This window comes from Berghia stephanieae, chromosome 3, assembly GCF_034508935.2.
Source record: "Berghia stephanieae isolate SIO BIC M18660-M18661 chromosome 3, UCSD_Bste_1.3, whole genome shotgun sequence".
Lineage (NCBI taxonomy): Eukaryota > Metazoa > Mollusca > Gastropoda > Nudibranchia > Aeolidiidae > Berghia > Berghia stephanieae.
The window spans coordinates 81420977-81440891 of record NC_088362.1 but is presented as its reverse complement, the minus strand read 5'-3'; the positions used below and the strand labels follow the sequence as shown (position 1 = coordinate 81440891).

Below are 19915 nucleotides of genomic sequence, written 5' to 3'. Positions count from 1 at the left end.
ACAGCTAAAATTACGATATTTGGCGTTACCCTCTCTTTGTTAATATGGTGGAGAATGATGACTTGCCACCTGTCCAACATGTACCCGTTGTGGTCAAGAGCCCGAAACCGCAGAGCATCTAGTTGAACGGTGCGTTGTGACGAATCTTCCGGTGATTTGCAATGGTGTACGAGTACGTAATGAGTTTGCGTCCTGGATGGACCGTCGTAACACATTAGTGTGAGCATCATTAGAAGCTGCTGCATTGGACAAAAACAAACTCGAAGTTCATATTTCACACCACTTATTTAATAAACTGGTCCGATTTATCCCGACATAATACCGCTTTGAGACGGTGGGGTACAAATAGATTATTGTCCCAGATAAGATACGCTTTTTTAATGGAACAATTACTCATATGACGTCAATCATCCTAATAGATATGACAGCCTTACATCTTGCGACTTTTTTACATTATCTCTTTTTCTTTTCTTGACACTGAACTGTTACCAACTTGAAGTTTTTACAATGTTGAGGCAAACTTTTGTTTTGGTGTTACTTGGATTATCTGTTGGTAAGTTGAGATTTTGCATTGTTATAATAAGCGACCTATTGTTATAAACGTTAATAAAGCACGCTTGGAGAGCAAATGTGACTCAATAAAAGGTTACAACACAAAGTAAACATGAATCACATTTCACTCCCTTTGTTTTACTCTCCATTTTATGGGCTCATTTATTAGCACGTTTAATGGCTTTTTAATGGGTTTTTAGTTTTAGTTTTAGATTTTCTAGAACTTGTCGAGTAAAACTCAGTAAAAGCGCATAGATGAGTCATTAGAAAACTCTATTTATTCGCTCAACTCATAAAGGTTGCACATATCCCACTGGTCACCCATCGAGCAAGGTACATGTTTGCCATTCTTGAATTATGTTCACTGGGGAGGGGGGGGGGGGTCTTTGAATGTGATAGTGTGATGTGTCACAGAATCTAAACTTCTTTAACACCAGATTCCATGTAATTTTTTGTACAGTATAACCTTTCCAAGGAACAGCAGTTTTCAAATACAAGAGGTGCATAATCAAAATGACATAATTTTAACGTGTCCTCTAAACTCTGAGTTCCTGGTTGTGGACAATCTATGAATAATATTGCTATTTGCTTCATGCCATGAAAAAGAATTCCGCGCTTCGCCTCATGGAGTAATACTTGAAATTTTTCTCATTGTGACAAATTTGCCTGTTTAATCCATATTGTTATCATTTTTTTATGAATGTAAAAATCTTAACAAGCAGCTACGCCTCTGGCTTTCGACTATTAAAATGTAACAATTGTTTATGTCAAGTGTGTACAAAGTGTACAGTTTGCTGTCTCATTATGAACCCAGGATGGCAATGTTAATGAGTAGTGCACTATATATATATATATATATATATATATATATATATATATATATATATATACATATATATATGGTGCACTATATATATATATATATATATATATATATATATATATATATATATATCCTTTCTTTAAAAAATATAGCATTGTGGAGAACATTGTGCTTATTTGAGTAAATAAAAAAATTGACACGGCGCACAACTCTACTGAAAGATTTGAAAATTAGAAATGTATTTTTTACAGATAGATAAACAGATAACTTGATTTCCTTTTATAATTTAAAGTCAGTTTAAAAGTTCGTTGAGTCAAACAGATATCATAAAATATGTACCAACGACGACACTTGACTCCCAAAATCAACTAATTTTGACACTGTAAAAAGTTGTCAATTTGCGTCATCTATTTATGACATCAAGTATTATTATTACTTCCGTTGTGTTGTTGATTTAGCGGTGATCAGTGTTATTATTATGTTCTAATTGCGTGTATATTTGTGTATGTGTGTGCGTGTGTGTGTTTGTGTTTGTGTGTTTGTGTGTGTGTTGTGTGTGGTGTATACCTGTGTGTGTGTGGGTGTTGGCATTTTTCAGCAAATCGTGGCATTTATAGTGATATTATTCACTTGATCACATGAAGGTATTTCAGTCGCCATTTTGATTCTTTTTTTACTATTAGGGTTAGCTCGAGATCGAGGATATTTCTTTTTCTATTAAGGTTAGTCATAAGTCTTAGTAAAGGTGCTAGGATGTTTGTTTTTCCATAAGTTAAGTAAAGGGGAGACATTCCGAAAGCTCCTACATCCCCAGTATTCTTTAAATTTGTATTTTCACCGTTGATATTTTGTCAGGCATTTATTTATTCAATTTGTCATAATATCTAAAAGTATTTTAAAAACTCTAGAACAAACCTTGATAGATTTGTGAAAGTTTAAAATTTCTTAATTTGACCATTGTTTTGATTTTCAGCCGCCATTTTGATTTGTTAAATATTGAAAGGTAGTGCAAAGCAGTCCGAGAGTTGGTTTTTTTTTCTATTAGGGTTAGCTCGAAAGGTTAGTCATAAGTCTTATTAAAGGTGCGAGGAAGTTTGTTTTTCCATAAGTTAAGTAAAGGGGAGACATTCCGAAAGCTCCTACATCCCCAGTATTCTTTAAATTTGTATTTTCACCTTTGATCTTTTGTCAGGCGTTTATTTATTCAATTTGTCATGATTTTTTCTATTAGGGTTAGCTCGAGATCGGATGTTTTTTTTTTCCTATTAGGGTTAGTCATAAGTATTATTAAAGTGCTAGGGTGTTTGTTTTTCCTATTGGGGTTAATTAAAGGTACTAGGTTTAATTTTTTCTTGGGGTTAGTTGAGGGAATATATTATTAAATATATTATTGGGCCACACAGAAAAATCAACCGAAGATATACCAAATTACACAGACAACGTTGTTTACCAATCTGCCCTCATTAAATGATGGTGAGTACAGTATCGAATGAAAACAGTTCTTTCCCCGCGAAATTGCGTGCTTTTTACTAGTATATATATATATATATATATATATATATATATATATATATATATATATATATATATCACAGCGTACATAACGATAACAGTTTAGTTGAGACGGTACCCCGTTCCTGACACCTGCTGACCCGGTCACGGTGAGCGGTCAATCACCGAGAGGAATTTACCTAACGGGGATTGCCGTTTCGCTCAATTTAACAATGTTTTGTTTTATTGTCTGTTAGACAACCATATTGAATGAGTTGAAATATCACTACTTGGTATAAAAGTTTATATTTTCTACTTTTACTGTGTGTTTTTTATTTTTTCATAGTATTACTAGATTTCTCAATATAAGTTATCAAAAAACGGTAACAAATTACACAAGAATATAGTGGGTGCTACATTTAAAAAATTAGAGAAAAAAAAACGTTGCTATAGATTTGTCTGAATTTTAAGTATTATAAAGACAAGATGTAAATACTTCTACTCACAAAAAACATAGTAGTCCTCAGCAAAAATATATCCGCTACGGGCATTCAAACTCGTCAGTGTAGTTTGGGGCTGGTCTTTAACTGCATTGCGTTGATGACAAATCGCATTTTATCCATATCATTGATAATGCCGGATGCTCTTTTTTCCAATTTTGCTGTTGTTTGGTGACAGCTCTCTGTGCCTTGTTCTCCAAGAAGTCCAAGTCCAAACTTATATTGAGTGATGTGTGGTATGCAGTGGTACTCAAGGAGGTGTTGTTTTGGGATTATTTTGTTTGGAAAATATTTTCTGTATGTATCCATGTAATGTTTTATTGCGCTTTGAATATATTGGATTGTGTCTGCTTTGATCGGTTTTGTGTGTGAAATAAAGTTGTGCACATGACTATAGGCCTTGTTTATATTGTCGAAAATTAATCCAATACTGCATGCGTCGTCAATGATGAGTGGGTCGTGGGTGCAGTTCTTTGTTTGTTGGATAATTGTAAGTGTGAGTTGTGTGTAGACTTTTTCTTGTAAATATTTGTGGCAGTGGTTGCCAATGAATGACCTGCTGTGGTAAGCCTGTGGTGTAATGCGGTGCTGGTTAAGTATTCTGTCCAATTCAGAGGCAATAGGACCATCCCTGAGGGTGAGTGGCTCGTGCATGAGATTTGAAAGTCTCTCCTCTGCGTTTTGGAGTTTGTTATTATATTCTACTCTGTCGTTATTTGTCTCTGCAAAAACAAGGCAGCCCTGGAATTCTTCTATTTTTTCTTGTATCTCTAGATATTCCTTCCAAGAACTGCCAAAGGTTTTTACTAGTTTCCCTAAACTTGTAAGATATGTGTCTGGCTGTGTAGCAATGAGTCTATCGAGAGAGTGGGCGGCGTCTTCTAACAGTTTGTGGTGTTTGAGAACTATCCCTAAAGTATGTGTAAATATGGAGGAGAGACTTGGTCCAGTTGGATGTCTAGTAGGGGTGCGTGAATAGAGTTGTGATGTTGAGATGCTTGCTTCTTGTCACCTTTGTGTTGTGATATGAAAGAGTTGTAATCCCTGTGTAATATGTCAAGGGTTCGTTGTTCAAATGATGATGTGCTGTTATCTGTGTTCATATATCTTCTAGGCATCAAACAAAAGATGCATGGAAATGTGCCCTGTGGTCCTGAAATGCCATATATCTTACAGAGGAAATCGTAGTCTCCATTTAGAAAAACTTTAATTGATTTTCCTCGCCAACAATGGACCATGAGCTGTCTAACGTCTTCTTTAATTTCATCTAAAAATCTGTCAATGTTGCTGTGTGTGTCCCGTATAGCTGCCATTGCTATTACACTAGTGTTTTTCTGTGAATTGGGTCGTTCTAGATTTGCTATCTGTAATGTCATTTTCATTGAATTCTTCCCGTGGTCTCCTCCAAGTTTAAGCCAAATTTCATTTTCTGGTATCGTGTTATCATGCCATGTCAATGCACCATTTGCATCATATCCATCTAACAGGTTATCCACAAAGTTGACAAGTTTGTCAATCTTCCCGAATGGTACCTGGCCATCAGACGTGTCACTCAAACTAAACTCTTTCATTCTCACTTGTGTGAAATCAGATGCTATACTTTTTCCTAGCTCCCTAACAGCGTTCTCGTTATCAACGGAAATCCCAACATCTCTAAGGTGACGGGATAATACTCTTGCCTGACGCCAACTCAGTCCTAGTGCCTCCTTCATGACTAAGATCTTTTCTTTATTAATTGTGAGTTTCTGTTCTGTCGCTGACTGTGTGATTATTTGTTGTCTTCTTTGTATTGGTATTGAGCTTAATTCTGATGCAATTTGTACGTCGGAGTCTTGCTGTGTAAAGCCTGTCATGTTGTGTCTAATATTCTGTATGATGTGCTTACGTTTACGTTTTGTTGTGTTGCTAGCTTTTGATGAAATGCGTCTCTGTTTCACTATTCTGTGTAGAAGAAAGGGCTGTCCTCCAGTTTTACAACTAACTACACCTTCATTTGCTTGGCTGTAGAGCTTTCTTTTTATTAATTTTGTTGTCAGTTTTTCCTCATCATTAGATAATGGTGTACTGTGTGACCTATTCAATATGTCGCTAACGGTTGTCCATTTCTTTATCATCGGTGATGTTGTGCTGTCTGTTTTTTGTTTCCTTTTTGCTGGTGTTGATGTAGCAATAGGGGTAGATGGAAAGATTTGGTCTGTGATCTGTGTTGATGTACATGTTGACTGAGATGATAATAGAGAGTGGTTTGATACTTGATGTGCTGATTGGTTTGTGTGTGCGCTATCTAAACTCGTGCATGCTATATTACCTATCTGTGTGATTTCAGTTTGCACATGTTGTAATGACGATGTGTTTAAGGTTTCGTCGGCTGTTGGTGAATTTATTGAGGAAGTGTTTGGGATGGCGTTAGATGTAATGCTAGTTGTTTGAAGGAAACTGGAATGTAAATTGCTGCTATTTCCAAGGAATCCCATACTCTGTATTTTATGTTGCTTACACACTGAACAAGGACTACAATTATCATAAGCACACCAAATGCCCTTGGATTTTTCAAACTTTCCTCTAACCGTTCTAAGAGCTGCTGAACTGTTCCTTCTTTTCACATTTCCCATAACCGTGTAACATTTTTTACACATAAATTCTGAGTGTGTTCCTTGCTTGTCCAATGCCGTGTCAGTCCCATAAACTAAAAGAATGTCATTAGAATAATTTGAACATTTAAATGGTTTCTTGCGGGCACGTTTCTCTTTCTGTGTTAAACAAATCATACCACATGTCCTACATAATGAATTCACTGCTTGGTTATGACTTGCAATTGTGTGGTAAGAGAACATTCAAAATTGACTGAGTGATGTAAGAAATGATATAGTGAATAAACGACTAAAATGAGTTTTAAAACACTCTGTATTACTTCTCATATCCATGTATACATAACATCGTACATAAAATTTGGAACAAGAAAACCATATTCACCCAATTTGGTGAAAGAAGGGGGAGCAGGAAAATTCTAACATATTATGAAATTGAACTTGGATCATTTACACGTAAGTCTAATGCTCTAGCAGTTGAGCTAAGTTGAGGCCCAACACACAATGTCATTTAAAATTAAACATTAGCAAGATAATTTAAATTATGCAATTTAAAAATCAAATAACTCATCATTGAAAAAAAAAAGAAAAAAAATCTAATTAACAATAAAACCGCAGCGAAATATTACGTTTCAATAACAAGGCTAAAGAAGTAATATCATTATTACCTGACCTACCGCGGAAAAATAATCGTTACAAAATAATGAAAACTGAAGAGTAAATGAAACTTACCTCATTTCGTAGTAAAACTTGTGCCTTGTGAATCACACCAAAAAAAATTTGAAGTTTATAGCAACGTTTTTTTATAATCCTGAGGTAATTACAAGTAATTTTATTTAAATGTTATAGAAAAATAGGTGAATTTGAATCACGGCTTGTGGAATAAGTACTGGAGATATTGAAATAAAAGTTGGACTGATGGAAAGAGGAGGTCTGCGAGAATTCTTTGCATTTGGGTGTAATTGCATCGTCACGAAGATCGTGAGGTTAATTGGTACGGAAATCATCCATTGGTATCACCCAATGCACGTCAAATCTACGTTCTGGGAATTGATATCGGCTGACCGCTGTTGACCCCGGTTACCTGTCGGGTGAGGTTGCGTCGGCGCTCGGAACAGCGGGAAACTAAACGGTCAGATTTATAGTGCAGTTTAGACGCCGTGATATATATATATATATATATTCATATTCATATTTTTTGCTTTTTCTGGCACTGTTGTTTCTGATGTTATATTAAACAAGTGGCTGTTCCCTAATGTCTAAATTTGACATATCCCCCATACTCAAAGAAGCTGTACGGCAGTGAGGACGACCTCAGGACCACTGTGGGCTTCATTCACCAGACCGGACTGACCATGTGACGTGACGGGAACGAAGAAGAAGAAGAAAGAAGACATATCTAAAATTCAATATGAAGGATCCACGTTTTCCAGTCAATGTTTGTGATCAATGTGCACATCTTCTTCTTCTTCCAATAAGGCCAAAGCTTCAGGCTGAAGATTGCATGGCGATTTTTGAAGTCATCAGTCGAAAGGGTTGTTTACAAGTGGTTGGTAGGGGGTTCCAAAGTCGGATGGTGGAGGGGAATAAAGAGTAAAAATGATGGTTTGTTCTTAAGTGGTGGATTTCAAAATTAAATGCCGAGTTTCTTGTTTTGTTGTTTCAAATGGCTATTTCGAATTTCGAGTTTTCTGTTTTGTGCTTTGTGGAATATGTAGCGGTTTCCATTGGAAATCGTTCATGGGCTGAGTTACGCCCATATCCCGCTCATAATTTCCACTGACAAATCTGGCCGCCCGACGTTGGACCTTTTCTAGCTCATTGATTTCTTGTGATGTGTGTGGGTCCCACACTGAGCTGCTATATTCCAGTATGGGCCTGGCAAATGCTCATTGCATTTCTTTTTCACAAATTGGTGGCAATGGCGGATTTGTCTGTTGAGGAAACCTATATTTCTATTTGCCTTAGTAGCTTTGTTGGCAATATGCTTCTTCCATTTCATATTATTGTCCAGGGTGACACCGGGGTACTTTGCATTCTCCACATATTGTAGGGATTCGTTATGGAATTCATAGTTAGAGTCCATTATGTTTTTCTTTTTGTTCGTCACCGTGAGGACATGGCACTTTTTGGAGTGGAATTCCATTTTCCATCTTGCCTCCTAGTACTGCAATGTATTTAGGTCTTGCTATAGTATGATAGTATCATCCCCGTTTTTTGTTTCTCTATACAAGAGGCTGTCATCTGCAAACAACGTCAATGTTAGTAGTTCTTATAATCAAACGTTATTACAGGATTGTTTTAATATTTCTGCAATGGAGAATACTCTGCATTTGTTTGGAACAATGAGACCATAACATTTTTAAGTTATCAGACCTGTAAATAGGAACACACGGTCTGTGACCTTTGATCTCACAACAGCATTATTGTTAGGATGAATCCAAAGAGAGATCATTAATATAAAATTACCAGAAATAAAACATAGCTATATAAGTCTCATGATTTTGTATATAAACTATGTTTAAACATTTATATCATTTCGACATAATACCGTTGAGGTGGAGGGTCACCTGTTGAATTTTGAATACATCATGATTTAAAAAGGTTTATTGTTTGTTAATATTTTATTTTCTTTCTCTCCAACGTTTCTGCATTCTCTGTCACCTTTTGATTACGGAATATAGCATAATTTAAATATGTCTACTGTTTGTTGATATTTTATTTCTTCGTCTCCACAGTTTCTGCATACTATGTCACCTGTCCAATGAATGTGAAGGATGATTACTCAAGAATATATAAAGGAAAATGCTATCGGTTTGTCGTCAACAAATATTTGGAATTCAATAATGCCAATAAATTTTGCATGAACTTGGGAGGAAATTTGGCTGAGGTTAAATCGGGTGACGTCAATGATTTCATATATAGCACATTGCGTTATGTTTACAACTACCATGGGACTGCATGGATTGGGCTAGAAGATACGAATGAAGAGGACAAATTTGTATGGGTTGACGGTTCTCCGTTAGATTACGAAAATTTTGAAGATGATGAAGGAACACGTAGAGGTTTCTTTAAACATTACTTTGAGGACTGTGTTGCCATGGATACACAAGATAAAGGCAAATGGAGAGATTACAGCTGCGAAAATCGAATGCTGGGATTGGTCAAAGAGGAAAAAGCATTTGTTTGCGAGTTCCCTGTAGAAAAAGTAAGAACACAAACAACCCCCCAAAGCACTATTTAGTACTACAGATTAACATGACAGACAACCGACATCACCAAGACATCAACGAGTTTCATCAACGCCCAGTAATTCAAGAAAGCCAGCTTCACCAAAACATTACGTGTCACCACCGACCAGCAACCCTAGTAAGTTACCTTCACCCAAACATCACGTGTCAACACCGACCAGCAACCCCAGTAAGTCAGCGTCACCCAAACATCACATATCAACACCGACCAGCAACCCCAGTAAGTCAGCTTCACTCAAACATCACGTGTCAACACCGACCAGCAACCCCAGTAAGTCAGCCTCACCCAAACATCGCGTGTCAACATCGACCAGCAACCCCAGTAAGTCAAATTCACTCAAACATCGCGTGTCTACACCGACCAGGAACCCCAGTAAGCCAGATACACTCAATCATCACGTGACAACACCGACCAGCAATCCCAGTAAGCCAGATTCACTCAAACATCACGTGTCAACACAGTCCAGCAACCTCAGTAAGCCAACTTCACCCAAACATCACGTTTCAACATCGTATATCATCCTAAGTAAATCAACTTTGCCAAAGTAACATATTTCTACATTTCCCGGGAACCCAAGTAGGACATGTTTAATCTAAATGACAGTTTCAGTTTTTATTAGTACTCAAATTTGACAATCCTTACCCTGAGTCATTGTATTTCATCGTTATCCAGTTCTCCAACTTCAAATAAATTCACCCAAATAACAGGCTTCTACATTGCCCAGTAACCCAATTAAGCCCACTTCACCCAAATATCTTGATCAAATTTTCATAGTAGTTGAATTTAGTGTTCCTTACCCTTGATCGTCTTATTTCAACGTTATCCATTTCTCCAACTTCAAGTACGCCAACTTCACTAAAACGTCTGAGATTCAAAGATATTCAAACACCCCAGTGTTCCAAAGAAGTACAGCATTTCAGCATACAACAAAAACTCTTAAATGCTTTATACTGAGCAATAAATAAATAATAGAACTTTACCTATTTTATTTATATAACTTATGCGTATTCTCACATCTCCGTAACATAGAGCTGTGAAATAATATGGACAAGAAAAACAAACAAATAAACAAACAAAAACAAAAAATCAAATAAACAAACAAAATAAAAAGTAAATCTTTCAGACGATGATGATGATGATGATGATGATGATGATGTTGATGATGATGATGATGATGATGATGATGATGATGATGATGATGATGATGATGATGATGATGGTGATAATGATGATCATGATGATCATGATTATGATGATGTTGCTTGCGTGCTAGATAATTAACCAAATGACACACAATTCATGTGCATCTTGAGCATAGTTGAACTGTACAAGTGCGTTTGAGTAAAATGTTCACCAGTTCTGATCAATCGCACCAACACTCAGAACTATGTGAATGTTTTTTAATAGTCTGATCGAGAGAATTTAGTGATAACTAACAACCCAACCCAATCCCTGTTCTTGACTTGTTCGAATGAGCAGCATCCGAACTACAACAAGGATGACCCATTTTATCAGTTGACCAGACAAGAGAAGGTCATAATCTTTAGGATTGTTACTGGTCATAATAGGTTAAACCACAACCTCCATACCAAATTCAAGGCGGGATCTACAAGTGTCAGTGCCCCTGTGGAACAGGAAGTATGACTAGTGAACACATCATACAGTAAGCTCCACGGAAATCTGGAGGAATCCCTAGATGACAACCGCTTATCTGGTGGAGAGTAGATTTACCATCTGAGCGAACGTGAAGAAGAGGACCTCGCGAACTCCCAGGTTTGAGCGTTCTAGCCAAGATGAGGGTCATTTAATTCGATCGATATTTGAAGGACGATTCTTCTGGCCAAATTATAAATACGTGTCTTTCCAGAGTATGGCAGTTAACTGGTTAAGGAGTTTATTCTAAAACAAAAATGTAAAATTATTGTTTTTAAAAAAAATACGTGAAGAAATGTATATCTTAATACAGAAACCCTATAAAATAAACAAAATGAGAAATCAAACTCTTTTCTTTAATACAAAATTAAAAGCAAACTTATATCAAAATATATTTTTAAAATTGAGAATAAATCTCAAGTCACAAACCCATGGGAAAATTGCAACGTGGCCAGGATCATAGATAATATTTTTGTTTTGTGACCTGAATTATCATGAAAAGATGCTAATTATAGAAACAGTTTTGCATAAATCTCGAGTATCCCAAAATGTCGTGTATTTATTCATATATATATTATATAATAGTAAGCAAAAGCGCTAAGAAACCAGTTTAAATTCTTCGGAGGACAAAATACTAATCATGAACTAATCATGTTACATGCATAAGGTGGTTTATCCATTTTAGCAGCAGAATATATATCTATAAGAATACGAGACGGAAACGAGCGAGGATGGATGATCTTTATTCACAAACAGCATATATTTATCTAGACTAGAAAATAAGATACCATCACTCTGAATCCAGAAGATCAATTACACAAAGCATGCATCCAGTCCTCCAGAAGAGTAGATTTACACTTCCAATGAGATTGGAACCATTTTTTTATCACTCGTTTGTTCCCTATTGCGTTGTGTGGTCATGTGCTATGACACTCGCCTTCGAACCGTAATTTCTCTCTGGCAGCGTAAAGTTTAGTCTCTCGTTGCACTTAGGTGTAAAACAAAAAAAAAAAAAGGCGTTGTCTCTGTCGATAAACGGTGTAATAGTTCCTCACAGGCGTCATGTCACTTGTTAAATGTTGATGTTGGCTTGGAATAAACTTGCACTTATTTCTTTATGGGATCATTGTTGTAATGGAAATCTCAAAAATTAACGCAAAATATTATCCATGATAACAGGAATGTTAATCTAGGCCTATAAGTGGGCTCGGATGTCAGACCTCATATATGTCCACGCCCCTTGGAAAGCGCTTTGGGCATATTTATTTAGTGAATATTTTCTATAAAAAGCTAATTAGAATAGCTATATTATAGTTAGAAAGGTGACTTGTGCTGAATGACTAAAAGATCTATGTCGTTTTTTTGTTTGTTGGTTGGAGTTTTCTTTTTGGGTTTTATTTTGGTTGTTTGTTTTTGTTTGGTTTTATTTAGATGGGGAGAGAAAAGGGAGGGGCTAGGTTTATTTTCTGATTGTTTTTTGTTTTTGTTTTGCTTTGGTTTTTGTTGCTTTTTTGTTTTGTTTCGTTTGTTTTTCGTTTTGTTTAGCTTTCTTTCCATGGTCATCTTGTATCCCAAAGTAGTCCGCCAGAGCCTTAGGGTCCATGAAGTCGGAGTTCGCCAAGGATTTTAATAGCGTTGAACATACAACAACAATTGCTTGCTACCCTTGGGATAGGACGGTAGTTCATTGAAAAGTACTTGCTATCAGATTTACAAACCCCAAATACCCAGTCAATGCTAGGTTGGATAGGCAGGTCAGAGCAAAAAAAAATCTCGACTTCTTCCTGGATTAATCTTGGTCCCTATGCGTGTGAGGCGAGTGTTCTACCAACTGAGCTATCGGGGGTTGTCTTTATATTCTAAACAGTCATACAATTAGTTGTTACTGGACACTTATTATCTACACAACAATTTACATTCTCGTTATCTTAGAGTCCACCAAACTTAAAACGATGAGCTACAGAAAAACAATAAAATCGATTTAATGATATTATGATTTTTTAAAAGAATTATGCCCTTCCTCCACGAAATCAGAAGATATCGTCGCCTAGGCATTCCACGAATAAATATAGATAATTCACCAAACAAGATGTCTGATGTCAACAGGAATCACCCATGTTGTCCAAGTGAGCAAATTGGGGGTTAATAAACTTGCTCAAGGAAAAAAACGAAAGTGTCTGAAGCGGGGCTCAAACCCGGGACTTTCCAGGTCACAGTGCAATGCCTTAATCACTTGGTCACTTCGCCCCCATATTATTATGATTAGGTGACTTAAAAAAGTATTTCAAGTCCTATTTTCATAATTCAGATAAAAATCGATTTTCTTCTAATTGAGTGACCTTAAGAGGTATGTCTTGTTTGCCTCACAGAACAAAAACCCTACATATTTTAAATCTTTTTATGAAATTTTCTCTCGTGATTCCAAGGTGTCTAATAAATTGATGTTAACTCATTTTCTATCAAGATGATTTAGAAGTCTTTGAAAGTCATATCCATATTATAAACTTTCAAAGAGTTAGTTGACTAAAACTATATTAGATGATTAGAATTGAATAAATTCTTATAAAATCCCACTTAGATACATTAGAGCACCCGTTCTATACCTCTCACCATTATATATATCGCGTCTCTCTAATCCAGCTGCACAATTCGGATGTCCCATAATCTGGACAGGTTGCCTGGGGTAGAATATTTTTAAAATCTTTATTTATACACTTTAGGGACTGATTCCACTATCCAACTGTCTCTTTAATCCGGACAAAATGTTGGGGGCGGAGCTGTTCGGATCGGAGAGAAATCCATATATTATCTTTTCTTCTCTCCATTTTTCTACCTTCTATGTATCTCTTTTTTCCCTCATCATCATCATCATCATCATCATCATCATCATCATCATCATCATCATCATCATCATTATCATCATCATCATCATTATCATCATCATCATCATCATCATCATCATCATCATCATCATCATCATCTTCGGTTATTATCATCATCATTCGTTATCATCATTCATCATCATCATCATCACCACCACCATCATCATCATCATCATCATCATCATCATCATCATCGCCGCCGTCATACCATCATCATCATCATCATCATCATCATCATCATCATCATCATCATCATCATCATCATCATCATCATCATCACGGGTTTCTGGCTTTTAATCAATTTTATTTTTCAAGACTTAGATGCAAAAGAGAACACAGGAGGGAGAGAAGGGGGAGGAAGGAAACAAACCAAGAAGACTGTTTAAGTCCAATGATTTATTTGTTGCCTAGTTTCAAGAATGTTCTAATACTGTAATAATGAATGTTGCTTTTTGTTGTTGTTTTTTTTAGGCACTTGGGTTTTTGAATTTGAAAATATTTGAACAGTTGAGGTCTGAGTAAAGTTGGCTTACTTTAATTTGATGATAGCAACCTGCTATTCTAGTAATGTTTGCTGACTTGATTTACTTTCAATGTAGAAATACTTTGTTAAGATCTCGTTTGGTTTCCTGGAAGTTGATGGGACATATTATTTGGGTGACGTTGACATACTTGAGATGTTGGGGGTGGGGGTAGGGGGGGGGGGGGGAGGTTGAAACTTGATGATTGGTTGACGGTGGCTTACTGAGAGTGCTGGGAGCTTTTGAAACGTAATGTTTGGGTGGAGGTTGCTTACTGGAAGTGATGGGCGGTGTTGAAATGTGATGCTTAGATGAAACTGACTTTCTTGGACTACCTGGCGATGGTGATACGTGCTGTTATGGTAGAGTATGCTCGTCAGAGAGGCTTTGCGGTGTTGACACGTGAAGCTTTTGTGAAACTGACTTACTTGGACTACCGGGCGATGACGAAACATGATGTTTTGGTGAAAATGCCTTACCAGGGGTGCTGGGCAGTGTTGGAACGTGATGTTTTGGTGAAGCTGACTTACTTGGACTACCGGGCGATGGCGAAACATGATGTTTTGGTGAAAACTCCTTACCAGGGGTGCTGGGCAGTGTTGAAACGTGATATCTAGGTGATTTTGTATTTCTGGAAATAGCGGGCGATGATGAAACCCGTTGATACCCATTTGTTGTCCAGTGTCTTCTATGGCTATTCGTACTGCCTGTGTATGCTCTGTGGTGACCAGGCGTAGCGGTCGATGAAGAAACCCGTTGATACCCATTTGTTGTCCAGTGTCTTCTATGGCTATGCGTACTGCCTGTGTGTGCTCTGTGGTGACCAGGCGTAGGGGTCGATGAAGAAACCCGTTGATACCCATTTGTTGTCCAGTGTCTTCTATGGCTATGCGTACTGCCTGTGTGTGCTCTGTCGTGACCAGGCGTAGGGGTCGATGAAGAAACCCGTTGATACCCATTTGTTGTCCAGTGTCTTCTATGGCTATGCGTACTGCCTGTGTGTGCTCTGTGGTGACCAGTCGTAGCGGTCGATGAAGATACCCGTTGATACCCATTTGTTGTCCAGTGTCTTCTATGGCTATGCGTACTGCCTGTGTGTGCTCTGTGGTGACCAGGCGTAGCGGTCGATGAAGATACCCGTTGATACCCATTTGTTGTCCAGTGTCTTCTATGGCTATGCGTACTGCCTGTGTGTACTCTGTGGTGTGGATGTGTTATTATTTTCGTCGCGGGGTACTGGCAGACGAATGGTCTTTCATGTTTGAACAATCCAAACCATGAATTAGAGCAGCTGTAATCTCTCCATTTTCCATAAACCTCTGTGTCAATCGCAACACAGTCCTCTGTGTAATGATTAATGTTCCAACGTCCTCTATGTGATCCTTCACCGTCCTCAAAATTTTCATAATACAACGGAGTTCCGTCAATCCATTCAAAATTGTCCTCATTTTTTTTATCTCCCAGTCCAATCCACGCAGTCCCGCTAAAGTGGTAAACGTTGAATAGAGTTTCATCGATAAATATGTTGAGGCTTTCTGAATTTATGACTGCCAAGGTTCCTCCTAGCTGTTCGCAATAGCTTTCCGCATCGTTATACTCCAAATGTTTGTAAACAACAAATCGGTAGCACTTACGTTGATACAGACGTGTGTACGGGTCATTCGCAGTGAATGGACAAGTGTAGTAGTCACCAGAGACTGTAAATACAAAGAAAATAAAACACATACATGTGATCCATCTTCTCAAAGCGGTATTATGTCGGTCTACGTCTGACTCCGATACGTTAGTTTAGAAATAACATGAAATGATGAGAAGTACGAAAAAGTCTTTTGCAATACAAAAAAAAAAAAAACAGGATTTGTTCTCCGCCATAAGGAAGTGAAATTATCTCAAAGTTTGATCATTGAAGCTATAAATTCAATTTTATCCCGTCTTGATATCGCTTTGAGACACTTAGCCATTACAATAGAATAAATAAAGTTGACATCGCCCACCTCTTTGTTATTTCTTATAGACAGCCAGTTGAGCGATAAAATCTCTCTTGGCAAACACTCTCAAACCTGGGACCTCGTGAGGTCTCGGTTTCAGAGTTGTTTTGTTTTTTCGTTTTTTTTTCAGATGTGGGTTATTTAAATGGATCAATAATTAAAGGTAGAGATTCCTGGCCACATTTTTAAAACGTGTCTTTCCAGAGTCCGTAAGTTAAGTGGTCCTTTGACCACGTAAAAGGAACATTTTTCCTTGTAGCCATCCATCATTTAAGAGAGTTCCTTGTAAATATTAATCAACCTAAATCTAAATGTCTAAATAGAGATTTGTTTGGCTATATCGTGATCGACGTTGTACACATTTGTAGGTCTAAAACCAGAGTGCAATTATGGGCCTGATTTAAAATTGTTGTAATATATTGAGTTGGTTTGAGAGTCTTTCCATTACAATAATGTGCTCATAACAGTTTTGGTTATCAAACCTGCAAGTAAGTGCACGCCTCAAATCATTATTAAGCCCAGGTAACCAAAATGACCAGCAGTTACATGAGACTTTTTTAAATGTATGGCTAAGTGGTATCGTGTTATGACACTCGTCTTCGGATAAGAAGGTCCTGGATTCGAGTCCTCACTCTGGGCGGCGCGTAATTGAGTCCTTGGAAAAAGCTCTTCACTCACATTTTCTTACCGTACTCCGGTGTTAAATGAGCACCTGGTTATTAACGGAACATTTTTCCTTGTAGCCATCCATCATTTAAGAGAGTTCCTTGTAAATATTAATCAACCTAAATCTAAATGTCTAAATAGAGATTTGTTTGGCTATATCGTGATCGACGTTGTACACATTTGTAGGTCTAAAACCAAAGTGCAATTATGGGCCTGCTTTAAAATTGTTGTAATATATTGAGTTGGTTTGAGAGTCTTTCCATTACAATAATGTGCTCATAACAGTTTTGGTTATCAAACCTGCAAGTAAGTGCACGCCTCAAATCATTATTAAGCCCAGGTAACCAAAATGACCAGCAGTTACATGAGACTTTTTTTAAATGTATGGCTAAGTGGTATCGTGTTATGACACTCGTCTTCGGATAAGAAGGTCCTGGATTCGAGTCCTCACTCTGGGCGGCGCGTAATTGAGTCCTTGGAAAAAGCTCTTCACTCACATTTTCTTACCGTACTCCGGTGTTAAATGACCACCTGGTTATTAACGGCGTTGTATGTCGGATATAATTGTAATATCATCAAACTGATGTCGTGTCTCGTCCTGCACGTTAAGTGCTGTTGTTGGCTAGGAACCCCTTGTAAAGCGCTTTGAGTACATGTAGTGAATGTTTCTCGATATAAATGCTGAAGTCAATGTGAGATTCTAGTTTTCTATCATTGTAAGTAAATACAATCATTGTCTCAATAAAAATTATCACCGTAATCAAAAGCTTCATAATTTTAACTTAAATTGAATTATTGTATAAATAAAACTTATAAACGTAATAAAGCTTCAGAATTATGACTTAAATTAAATTATTAGAATCTAAATAAATACAACATAATACCGCTTTTTGGCGATTTTGTAAGTTAATTGCAAAATCTCAACTTACCAACAGTTAATCCAAGTAGAAAGAAAGTAAATACCGACGTCAACATGGTGAGGACGTCAAGTTGGTCTCATTTCTCAGGCAAGAAACCGAAGAGAAAAAGAATGGAGAATTCGCAAGATGTATGGATTCTTATATATTTTTGTGTCGCCTGTTTCAACTGGCCTATGTCTAGTTTTTATCTTATCAGTGGTAATAATTATGAAAAGTGGAAAAAAAACATTTTTGATTCCTAAAGAAATCTTATGACGTCTTTGAAATTCGTTGTCAGATGGTGGTATCACAAATTGATTGTCTTGTCACTAATTTAGTGGTCTAGAGTGGTATGTCTTGTTTGCCTAAAAGAACAAAACCCTGCATGCTTTGAATCTTCTTATTCAATTTTCTCTCGTGATTCTAATGTGTCCAATAAATTGATTAACTCATTTTCTATCTAGATCATTTCGAAGGTTTTGAAAGTCATATCTATATTATCCTACTTTCAAAGAGTTGACTAAAACTGTATTAGATGATTAAAATTGAATAAATTCTTATAAAATCCCACTTAGATACATTAGAACACCCTTTCTACAACTCTCACCATGATATATATATATATATATATATATATATATATATATATATATATATATATATCGCGTCTCTCTAATCCAGCTCCACAATTCAGATGTCCCATAATCTGGACAGGTTGCCTGCGGTATGACATTTTTTTATTCTTTATTTGTACTATTTGGGGACTGATTCCACTATCCAACTGTCTCTGTAATCCGGACATGATGATGATGATAATGATAATGATAAGGATGATGATTATGTTGATGATGACGATGATGATGATGATGATGATGATGATGATGATGATGATGATGATGATGATGGTACGAAAAATATTGTAATGTCGCTAATCAGGCGTCATGTCCCGTCCTACATGTTAAATGTTGCTCTTGGCCAGGGAACTCATGTAAAGGGCTTTGAGCACGTTTAGTGGATATTGCACTATGTAAAAGCTATCTTTTTGCTAATGATGATGATGATGATGATGATGATGATGATGATGATGATGATGATGATGATGATGATGATGATGATGATGATGGTGATGATGGTGATAATGATGATCATGATAATGATGATCATGCTTGTGTGCTAGATAACTTACCAAATGACACAAAATTCATGTGTATCTTGAGCATAGTTGAATTGTTCAAATGCTCTTTGTCGACGATCTGCGTGTAAATAAAATGCTCACCAGTTTTGCCGCCAGATCAATCGCACGAAGACTCATAATTATGTGAATTTTTAACGCTTATAGTCTGATTGAGAGAATTTAGTGATAACTAACAACCCAACTGGCGGTCTAAATACAATCACAAGGAGCTGAGAGGGGTCAACCTTATTCTTTCTACAAATGTACATATTTTTTAACTTTTTGATTGTCAACCAATTAACTGCCGTAATGCACTTGCTAAGGAAAGAACCAGATTGTTACAGGAGGACGATGCTTCTTCGTATAAAGAAACAAAGAGCACCATAAGATTCCTGTTCTTGACAGGTTGGAATGAGCAGCATCCGAACTACAACAAGAATGAACTCTTTTATCAGTTGACCAGACAAGAACAGGTCATAATCTTTAGGATTGTTACTGATCATGATAGATTAAACCACCACCTCCATACCAAATTCAAGGTGGGAGCTACAAGTCAGTGGCCCTATGGAACAGGAAGGTTAACACATCCTACAGAATTGCCCAACCCTCTCTGCCCTTCGGAGAAAATACTGGCCATCGACTGCCCCAACCATCATGAGAAGTAAGCTCCACGGGAGTCTGGAGGAATCCCTAGAGGACAACCGCTTATCTGGTGGAGAGTAGATTTACCATCTGAGCGAACGTGAAGAAGAAGACCTCGCGAACTCCCAGGTTTGAGCGTTCTCATTTAATTCGATCGATATTTGAAGGACGATTCTTCTTGTCAAATGTATAAATACGTGTCTTTCCAGAGTATGGCAGTTAGCTGGTTAAGGAGTTTATTCTAAAACAATGTAAAATTATTGATTTTTAAAAAATTACGTGAA

General features: G+C 37.0%; 2 protein-coding genes across 2 annotated transcripts; one reads left to right on the top strand and one right to left on the bottom strand.

Annotated features, from left to right (window-relative positions):
* The first annotated feature begins 395 nt into the window (after positions 1-395).
* Positions 396-10185, top strand: LOC144968594 (snaclec bitiscetin subunit alpha-like). The gene is made up of 2 exons (XM_078907096.1): positions 396-553; positions 8693-10185. The coding sequence occupies exons 1-2, from the start codon at positions 508-510 to the stop codon at positions 9196-9198; spliced, it is 552 nt and encodes a 183-aa protein (XP_078763222.1). The 5' UTR covers positions 396-507; the 3' UTR covers positions 9199-10185.
* A 3937-nt stretch (positions 10186-14122) lies between these two features.
* Positions 14123-18173, bottom strand: LOC144968587 (uncharacterized). Its single transcript, XM_078907088.1, has 2 exons — positions 17846-18173; positions 14123-15959 (listed from the first exon to the last, which is right to left on the bottom strand). The coding sequence occupies exons 1-2, from the start codon at positions 17889-17891 to the stop codon at positions 14620-14622; spliced, it is 1386 nt and encodes a 461-aa protein (XP_078763214.1). The 5' UTR covers positions 17892-18173; the 3' UTR covers positions 14123-14619.
* Positions 18174-19915: the final 1742 nt, after the last annotated feature.

Bases quoted from the DNA above. Each gene is read 5' to 3' on its own strand.
- LOC144968587 (XM_078907088.1), bottom strand. From the start codon at position 17,891: ATGTTGACGTCGGTATTTACTTTCTTTCTACTTGGATTAACTGTTG. The intron at 15,960-17,845 runs GTAAGTTGAGAT...TTGTATTTACAG, and splicing joins TCTACTTGGATTAACTGTTG to TCTCTGGTGACTACTACACT.
- LOC144968594 (XM_078907096.1), top strand. From the start codon at position 508: ATGTTGAGGCAAACTTTTGTTTTGGTGTTACTTGGATTATCTGTTG. The intron at 554-8,692 runs GTAAGTTGAGAT...TCGTCTCCACAG, and splicing joins GTTACTTGGATTATCTGTTG to TTTCTGCATACTATGTCACC.